At 52.7% G+C, this 9,564-nt stretch overlaps 1 protein-coding gene across 3 annotated transcripts; it reads right to left on the reverse strand.

The window, feature by feature from the left end:
- Window positions 1–402: 402 nt before the first annotated feature.
- On the reverse strand, window positions 403–9,532 carry LOC131216237 (dehydrogenase/reductase SDR family member on chromosome X). Of its 3 annotated transcripts, none has more exons than XM_058210674.1 (6): window positions 9,451–9,532; window positions 6,464–6,775; window positions 1,492–1,599; window positions 1,240–1,422; window positions 964–1,171; window positions 403–856 (listed from the first exon to the last, which is right to left on the reverse strand). In XM_058210674.1, the coding sequence occupies exons 2-6, from the start codon at window positions 6,642–6,644 to the stop codon at window positions 460–462; spliced, it is 1,077 nt and encodes a 358-aa protein (XP_058066657.1). In that variant the 5' UTR covers window positions 6,645–6,775; window positions 9,451–9,532; the 3' UTR covers window positions 403–459. The 3 variants fall into 3 exon arrangements, with proteins under 3 accessions (XP_058066657.1, XP_058066659.1, XP_058066658.1); XM_058210676.1 differs by lacking the exon at window positions 9,451–9,532 and adding an exon at window positions 8,720–8,785 and having other exon boundaries at window positions 6,464–6,748; XM_058210675.1 differs by lacking the exon at window positions 9,451–9,532 and adding an exon at window positions 6,865–6,958 and having other exon boundaries at window positions 6,464–6,748.
- Window positions 9,533–9,564: the final 32 nt, after the last annotated feature.

Here is a 9,564-nt window from a genome sequence, read left to right on the forward strand (position 1 = left end):
TGCTATGCTGCTTACTATGCTGATCCCGGATGGCCGGATGGTTGTAAATATACAAAACTCACTCACACTTGGTACCGTGACCGTAATGCCAAACCGTAAGCGATCGCGAGCCGATACGGCCGTGCGGGATATACCCGGCAAACGATGATAATTCTGGATAATAAACGTAACTATTAATGGTGTGTGATGGCGCCGATGTTACAAGTGGTGCCAAAATCGGTTTACAAAGATTGTCGCCACCGATTCACTCGGGCCAGGGGGTTTGTTCCCGCGATACGGATTAGGATTTCGTAGGTTCGATAATATTTTTCAGGTTAGTAATCTTACATCAAGCCATTCATTTTTCTTCTTTATTTTCCGCAGCGGAAACGGACGAAACGGGTGAAAATTAACAACAAAAAAAAGTGTACGTGTAAACCATTGCCACCGACCCGCTGTGAGTCACTTCGGCGCCACCGGTTAGGGCGACTTGTGGAAGAAATCGGTAATGCCGAGCTTATCACAGGTGACGGAGAACAGCTTTTCGCACTGGACCGAGTTTTTCCAGTGACGGTGGCTGCCGGCCTCGCGACAGTTGCTCACGTAGGCTCCACCGCGGGCCTCCATGGCGGGCGCGATGGCCGCGTAAACAACGGTGCGCGAGCCTTCCTCCGGGCTCTTGAAGAGGAGCGCGCGGATCCACGGGATGTAGTTGGTGCTCGAGTGCTCGAACAGATCCGTGTTGACGACGCCCGGGTGCAGCGAGTTGGCCAGCACCGGCAGGCCTTCCTCCTCGAACACCAGGTTCAGGTGCTTGGCGAACAGGACCTGCGCCAGTTTGCTCTGGTTGTACGCGTCGGCCGGATAGTAGTTTTTGCTGCCGAGGCCAGGAACCAGCGAAAAAGGAACAGCACGAGAACAGTGGGTAAATATTTGTGGTGCGGGCCGTTGGATTGTGGTCCGGGCGTCCTTCGCCAAACTTACACCTTGTTGATGTCCTGATAGTCTATCTCGCCGATTTTGTGCACGCAGGACGAAACGTTGACGACGCGTGCCTTGCTGGTGGTCGTTCCGGCTGCCTTCAGCTGCGGCAGCAGCAGATGCGTCAGCAGGAAGTGTCCGTAGTAGTTGATGGCCATGTGCGACTCGAACCCGTCGTTTGTCAGCTTGAACGGCACGCTCATCACGCCGGCTAGAAGGTAGCGGTCGGAATCGATTACTTCGGAGCACGGGAGCGCCATCGCGCCCGTAAACACTTACCATTGTTGATGAGGAGATGGATTTTGTTAAACTTGGACGAAATTTTGGCTGCAAACTCGCGCACCGACTTCATGCTGCCGATGTCCAGTTGCTCGTAGTGTAGTTTGCAGCCGGCCAGCGGTATCTTGGCGTGCTCCAGATACTTTTCGACCGCCTTCCGGGAATCGATTGGATTGCGGACTCCTACAGCGGGAGCGGGAAGAGATAATGAGCCGGATAATGGCGTCGCGGGTCCCAGGCGCGTATACGTACCGAGTATGACTTCGATTTCGCACTCGACCAGCTTCTTCACGATGCGCAGCCCGATGCCACGGTTGCCACCGGTGATGAGGGCGATCTTGCCCGGTTGTTTGTAGAGCTCTGGAAACCGGACCGAGAGACACGGACCAAGAAGATTAATTTTCACACCATGCTTCGACTTCGACCAATATCGCAATTGCGATCCGGAGCCACAATATGGAGCGCATTCTTGCGGGCGGGCACATCAAACTCATCAGCTGTTGCTGCTGATTAAAAATAGCGCTGTCGCTAATAACATAACCGCAAAGCACCGCCAGATGCTCCCGGCCCGGGCCCGACGCGCTCGGCTGCCGGGTAATTGAATCCAAATAACCGGTAGCTCTCGAAAAATGGAATGGATTTTGCTGCGTGGCTTTTCTACCGTCACTCCGACGACGACGATGACGACGAGGGTCCCCGGGAATTGATAAGCGTCAGCCAGGCGGACGAACGGGCACGGAGCAAACCCCGGCACCACATGTCTTTTAAAACATGAAATTGAACAAAATAATTGAACCGCGCAGGTTCGTGGCGAACGTCCGCGGCTCACCGAGAGCTCAATATTTTAAAATTTAAAATTCGTTCGGTCCCCCCTTTACTTCTGGGTCGTACACCGGGGTTTTTTCCGGTTGCTTCCGGAAGTGATGGAAAGCGCCAGGGACTGATAATGGCATTGGAAATAAATTTCGGTAGCCACACGGGCGGGCGACCGAGCGTCGTGAGAGACACACGCAGAGAGAGGGAAAAAAAAGCTTACGGGATTTGATTGTAAAAAACGGACCACCGCATAGACGGATGGAAAATTGGCGAAAAATCCTTAATTCCTTCGCCGCCTTTTTTTGCGCCGCGCTGAGTGCCGCGTGTGTGCCTTCAAAGCCGCGACGCCGATAGTGTCAATTTCGTCACGTGAGCCCGGAGTCGATGAAAATGAGTTCCGATTGAAACACCTGCCTGGGGTCGCCATTTTTTCGCTGCGCTTTTTCGCAAACTTTTCACCACTAAAGCGTTGCATATCAATAAGGTGGTGGCCACCGCGAATGACCTCCGGGGTGGGTTGGCGGGTTGTACGCACCGCGTCGGTTTATTATGCCGCAGGTTATAAAACGGTGACCACAAATCCCTGGCGAGCTCTCGAATTGCCACCGACCGACGAGAGGCCTGTTTGTTGGGCACAACAACAATAATCGAGTGGGAGCGTCGAGAAAATGGGATTATTTTTTACTTAATTACTGTTTATAATGTAGCGCGTTACGTGAGTTCGATTGGTTCGTGGCCAGTGGCCGGTGGTGCTGCTACCGGGCCAAAGCTCGGGCTGGAGAATGAAAAGTAATGACCAGACACAGGCGCGTCCCGCAGATTGCAGCATGCCCCAAGTGCATCATGGAATGCAATTTCCGGATTTGCGCCGGATAAAGATAAGCCTCGGGGCCCGGCGAGAGGATGTTTGCGTGGAGCAAAGTGCAAAGCTCAGCAGGAGCCGGGTTCGGCTCCTGGATCCGGGGATCGAACCGATTTTAAAGTGCATACCGCTTAGCTTTCTGGCCCCGCAGCGTTGGAGTTATAATTTCCAATCCCAAACCGAGGTTTGCCACAACCGAAAGCCAAACACGGATTGTGGTGCCCGGCGGGGAGTCCCCGGAGGAGCCTCACATCCTCTTTCCCTTTCTGGGGTTTTTGTCGGAAAATGTTTGCATTCATTTGTGGCCACGGGGTCACGAAGGGAATTGGCTCATTCACATGCCCTCGGTGTGCCCTTAATGAAGCGTCGGGGTCCTTGCTGTCCCACCGCGCCAGAGCCGAAAAAAAATAATGGCAGATCAATTCCGGTCGGAAAGCGGACCCCGGAAAGAAGTGACACAACCGAGTGGCCCAACGAAAAAAGTGGCCACGAATCAGGAGCATAATAAAAGTATAACGAACCACGCGGAGAAAATTGCGCAATTAATTCTGCATTTAACCGGCAGCGGCAGCACACACGAGCCACGGCACGGCACGGCACGGCAGGGCACGGAAACAGTGATTGTTTAAGCGGCCGCCCAGAGCGCCGCGTCGGCCGTCGTGTCACGGCGTCGGAAATTCGTCGGCGTTCGAAATGATTGTTTAATCACCGGGATTCATGTTTCACACGACGCCGGCGGCTCAGAGTGGGCTCGGCAATCTCGGCCCGGCCCGGCGGGCTTCGGGGGTCCGGGGGCTCATCTTTTCCCGGAAAAGCGATCATTGATTGTTGTGGGCTTGTGGGCCGCCAACGTTTGGCCAACGGTACGCTTTGTGTTTAATTCCGCCCGGGAATCATATATTTTATACGGAAAGATACAATTTCGGTGGCCGGCCGGCCGGTCTCGAGAACTTGCAACATTGATGAAAGCAATTATCGGCCGTTTTGTTTTCTGCGGAGTCCCTGGTCCCTCTCAAAGCGGGGACCACGAACGGGTGAATTTGTAATGCTCTTGAGCCTGGGCTCCCGGGCTCGGGTGTATGACGTAAGCGAATGACGTGTGCAAAGCAGACCTTGAAGGGCTCTTTCCGATTCGAGCTGATGCGATTGCGATCGTAGTAGACGTTGCCGAAATTCGTTAGTCCGAACTAAACTTCGCAACCTTGAAGGTGAGTAATAAGTGCCCTTATCCTATTTCCGAAACTATTTCAGGTTATCCGTGTTAGACGATGAAAATGGGCGAACCCCACCGAAGCATATCCTTCTCTAACGGGGATAGTGAAAACTCGAATCTCCTCTTCAATTTTTATTCCCTCGGGAATTCCAACCCAGGAAGGGAACCGAAACGAATCCTTCCACGCCAATCCGGGGTTCTGCTTCGCCGTGCTCGTGTTTGTGTCGAGGTGAGTCGAGCGTGAATGTGTGCTGACGTTTTTCCACCCAATTGGCTGCCCAAATCCGCGTGCGCCCCGGACTCACGAAATCACATCCCGTCCGATGGACTTAACCTCATTTGCCAACTCAATTTAGCAAAGCTGTCCGTCCGCGTGTCCGCCCGCCCGTTCACCGGCCCGGACCAAAGGGGAGAAATAATAAATCACGCATCCAGCAGCCCGGCACTGGCTGGCTGGATGGCCGGCTGGCTGATGCTCATAATTCAACGACGTCCATCCGTCTGTCCACCGAGCGCGAACGGAGCGCATTTCCCCATTCCCGAGTGCCCGGTTTGCTGTTTGTTGCCGGATGCCGGTTGTGAGCGCGTCTCCCGCCGTGTCCTTTCGCCGTCCCGGAACCGAATCGTAGCCGGATGGGGCATTATTTTCGTTGATCGCCAGCCAGACATCCCAATAATGAGCCCTGCGGGTACGGATTCACTTGAAACTGGAATCTGCCACATCATCGATATCGACCCCCATCCCTGGGGGGGAGGGGCATCAGAGATCCTGCGCTCGAGCCGTACCGTAACCGGACCGGAGCATAATTCCCGCCATTCGTTGCGATTTGTAGCGTTACATTCGTGATCTCCCAAGAACGTTCGCGCCGCACACGGCCAACAGATAAGGTACGGAAATCAAGAATATTATTCAATCAACACGGAAGACCACAAAATGCATTAGCACCTCTCCTCTCCCTCTCTCGCCTCTCCCTCTCTCTGTGGGTCGCTCAACTTTATTGACCCACTGCAAACGGAAAGCGGTTTAATGGCGCTCCGAAGGGTCACAATACGGCAAGGGGGCCCTACTCTCAGCCCCCGGCAAACATCGTTCAACGGCGTGTGCGCCATTCTGCCGTTCGCCGGCCATCTTTTACGTCATCTCTCACAGGGCGGCGGGCCTGTGTTTGCTGATTACGCCTCGAATGCAAACACGCGTGCAATATGTGTCCGTCGAACAATCTGCCGAATGTGCCGGAGGGGCCTGTGCCGGACCTCGGAAGGGTTGATGTCGGTGCTGATTGCGGATGCGGACTGCGATTGCATCACAAGAGATTAGGCGGGATCCTCCGTCCCACCGGAGAGCGCTGACCAGCACACTCCACAGGGAAGATGCAAATCGAACTATTGATTGGTTGTGGCCGCTGGCCGGATGGCTGGCCCACATCTGCCTGCATTTTATGCATTTATGAACCTATTCTTACGGGGAGCAGATTGAAAAATTCATTCCCGAAGCGAGTGGGCTTTGGATATTTGATGCTCTACAAACATCGCTTAGAGCGTTGTTACAAGCGAATCATCGTAAGCCCCACCCCGTTCTATGGGAAGGTTCTAATTAAAAAGCTATTAACACCTCGGGTGCTCGGGGAAGAGTCTCACGGTAGCGATAAGTGGCCAGCAGGCGGAATGATACGCTCTTGCCGTCTATCTGGGCGTGTGTAACGAGCATATCGTCTCGGTCGACCGGCCCAACAACTCGGCCTGCCCTCGGTACGATGACAACGGATGCGAAGCCGGTAATTACTTATTACTATTGGCATTGCACGCACAGTGCCTCAACAATACCGGCTAATGTGAGTAATAACTGTCAACCGAATGGCACTACAATACGGCCCCAGTGCTCTAATAAGTCTCTAATTGATATTGCCGTTCAGTTACGGTCTGTTTGGCGTGCCCCGCACGACGGCCATAATGGGTCTGGAAAACTTATTTGGAACTTATGGGAACTTATCCGAAATGCACCACGACGATCGCAGATCGCAAACCAATGCGCCACGTAATTGAAGGCCACGCTCCTGACCGTGGCCCATCGTAATTGGTAAGTCAGGTGCCGCCACGTTGGCAATGAAACCCGCTGCTCGACGATTGGCCACACAAAAAAGTGGCTCCTCAAGAGTGCCCACCATTAGAGCGGCAGCCGCCTTTCCTGCCGATCATTGTAATGATCTCGGCGCGATCTCTTCCATCTTCAGGCATTACCAAGCGAGCAGCCAGCGTTACGTTGCGCCACCGATCGTTGCGTGGAAAGATCGAGAAACGGTTGTGAAATGCTGTTCTATTGCGTACCGACTTACCGACTTTATTCCGTGGCCGCATAATGAAGTCATCCAGCAGCGCCTGGAAGCCGCAGATTTGCATCCGTATCTCGCACACCATCTGCGGCCAGTTCTTGGGCATCTCCTTCGACGATTTCATGAAGTAGAAGATGGCCAGCAGCAGGGCCACCGGAATGCCGATGGCAAGCAGTAGACCCATTTTGTCGTCCGCTTTCGGCCCTTACTGTGCACTTTTAGTTTCACTTCACTTCGTTCTCCTGTTCACTGGCCCGGGACCGCTCCACGCACTGTTTCACTGTGTGTCTACAAACAAGGGAGAGAGAGAGAGCGCTTGGCACGCCGAATTGCGGTCACTTCCTACCCTGATGTTCCGACCCTAAAGAGGCACACCTCGAAAGCTGGCCGCCCGGTTCACATACTCTCCCGTTAGGGCCCGTTGACCGAGATTCCCGCCCCGTTTTGGGTTTTCGAAAACTCGCGCCGCAGACCTCAAATCACTAAACCGGCGCGAAAGGAAGTCACGCACGACACCAGAGGCAGCAGTAGAGGAAACCCAAAATCACCGCGAAGTGTGCGTCCGCTGCCGTCGAAGATCGATCGTCTTGTGATCGCGACACGGCCGCGGGCAACTTGGTTCGGCGTCGCGCACCTTGCGATCCCCCGACAGACACGCACACCTGCAGGCGATTTTGACCAGTGCTTGTGTATGTGCGTGGTGGGCCGAAATTTGATTTTGGATACCGCGGGGACGGCTTCGGGGGCTGGCGACTTAAGCGAAGCCACGAGCAACGAACCCTCGCCCACGATCAAGCAGAAGAACGAGAAAGGTGAGATTCTCGGTTTGGTTCGGCAGAGGCCAAAGATCAGCCATTGGGCCATTCTAATGACGAAAACAGCGCCAAAAGTTGCATCTTGCCAAACGTTTTTGTTCATCGATTGTTCGAAAGGTAAATGAAAAATTGCGTTGACCAAAGAGCGATCTTCTGCGAACGATCGTCAGCGTGCTACAAAAAAAAAAACAACACATCCAAACGAACTTCTTCTTGTACGCCGCAACCCGCACGAAATGCGCAGAAGATGGGCCGCTGCCCCGAACGAGCTTCGAGTACACGGGCGTGAAGGTTAAAGTCATTAGCCAAGCCAAGATGCTCGCCGCTGAAAGGGTGCTGACGATGATGATGATGAGGCTGGATCGTACGTGGCGCGGGGAACGCTTCCCAAGACGTATTGTTGCAGCTTCACAACGGTCCACGTGAAATGGATTGTGATTAATTCTTCGAGGGACCTTCAAATTTTGCTCAACGACGCAGCACTACAAACAAGCCTCCGAACACGCTTCTCTTACAATAAATTTTACGCTTTCTTCATTTTTGGGGCCGCAATTCGGGGTGGGGACTTGTTCGATGGTTTTGTCTTTTTTCGTGGGCCACCAAAACCTGTTTCGGAAAGATGCAAAGCAAAATGCGGCTGACGTAACGGACCGATCGAATGGACTGCGTCTCGTTTTTCATTGCCTCTCGCAATCGCGTGGCTTTTGAAGCAGATAAGTGTTCGATAAGACCGCGGCGTGGCCCAAAAGTGGCACCAAAAGTCGTCTTAATGTCTTGGATTAGCTTTATCAGCTTTGCTACAGATTGGAATTACTGATTACTGGTTCGGGGCCGGGTTGCGCCAAAAGTGATTGTGGAACGGACTGGTGCATAAACATTGGGACAATCTAGTGTACAAAACACTCGAACAAAAGGGGGAAGCACCGTGTTGCTCTGGCTTTCAACTATCGCGTTTTGTGCTGGATCATCGTGAATGGCATTAAGATCACTGTCGGGTCATTGTGACGTCAAATCTGCTGGGAAAATTTCATCATTTCCAGCCCGGCGCGTTTGTTTGCCGCGTAATTGCTGCGTAGGTTTTGCAAATGAAACGTTAATATTTAAATCTGGTCAGTCGTCAGCTGGCCTTACACGTGACTCAACGTAATCCGGTTAATTGAATCGTTCTATCCAAAAGGCGATCGATTCGTTGTTCCCCAAAGAAAGTACTCTCTTTGCGGCCCTACAAATAACAAGCCACAGGTGAAATTTGCACTCGAGGGGTTTGGAGCATGTTCCGTGTTGACATCCCGGAAGCACCTGGCAATCTCGGCACGCCGGACCGGCCCATCCAAAGTGGCAACGGCACTCTCCGGGGGCCTCACAGTACCCCCGCGACGGATGGCAATCGGCACGGCAAAGCGGTTCCGAGCAGGAGATGAATGCTACAGGGAGCAAACCCTACCCTTTCTGAGTATGTGTGGACGAAATTTTGGAAGAGGTTTTCATGCCCGGGAAAAATGGGCCCAATGTGCCCAGAGGATCTGCTGCAGAATTTCCGGCCATCGTTGGCAGATTTGCGTCATTTCGTGCACGATGTATAGCACCGTTTCGCGCTGCTCTTCCGTAGCCCTGACGAACTGCTCACGATCTGCAATCAGGTCGGCCCTGATTCGGCTGCCCGCCTGGAAGGGCTCGCCTCCTCCTCATCACGAGACTTCTTCTGCTTCTTCGTTTGCCGGTACCGTTTGCGACGGGTGGCATTCTGTTGCGGAAGCGAAACAAAATTTCAGTTGCGAAATATGAGAAAATGTGGAAAATTTATTCCCAAACTGGTAGGTGTTCAACTCAAACGGTACGAAGTTTGAAATCTCGGTCCAGACGTAACGATGTGTCGTTACGATGTGTCATGTCAACATGTCAAACGCGAGGATCAACACACTTTGTCCCTATTTCAATTCCAATCACAAAGTTATTTTCGGTTTCCGTTTTCCCCTATTTAAACCGCACTCAGTCCGTCAGATTTAGGAGGGAAAAATATGCGCCAACGGTTCTCTTCATTTTCTTCAAGTACTTTAATCACAGCAGAGCACCAAGCTTTGGGCAACTTTGTAAAACTCAGAATCTTTACACACGAGCGCCGATCACATGCTTCACGAAAAATGAACCAAACCAGCAGACAGAAGAAATGCTTACCTAGTTTTCTTTGGCATAGCTTAACAAAGTTAGTTGAAACAGCAGTACGAGAAACGAGAACGAGAAATCGAAGCCTTTTGTTATCAACATTATGCGAAACTGTCAGCCGGCTGT

This window comes from Anopheles bellator, chromosome 1, assembly GCF_943735745.2.
Source record: "Anopheles bellator chromosome 1, idAnoBellAS_SP24_06.2, whole genome shotgun sequence".
Taxonomy (NCBI): domain Eukaryota; kingdom Metazoa; phylum Arthropoda; class Insecta; order Diptera; family Culicidae; genus Anopheles; species Anopheles bellator.

Excerpts from the sequence above, each read along its gene's own strand:
- LOC131216237 (XM_058210674.1), bottom strand. The coding sequence starts at position 6,644 with ATGGGTCTACTGCTTGCCATCGGCATTCCGGTGGCCCTGCTGCTGGCC. Across the intron at positions 1,423-1,491 it reads CGAAATCGAAGTCATACTCG|GAGTCCGCAATCCAATCGAT; the intron begins GTACGTATACGC and ends CTCCCGCTGTAG. Across the intron at positions 1,172-1,239 it reads CCATCTCCTCATCAACAATG|CCGGCGTGATGAGCGTGCCG; the intron begins GTAAGTGTTTAC and ends GCTACCTTCTAG.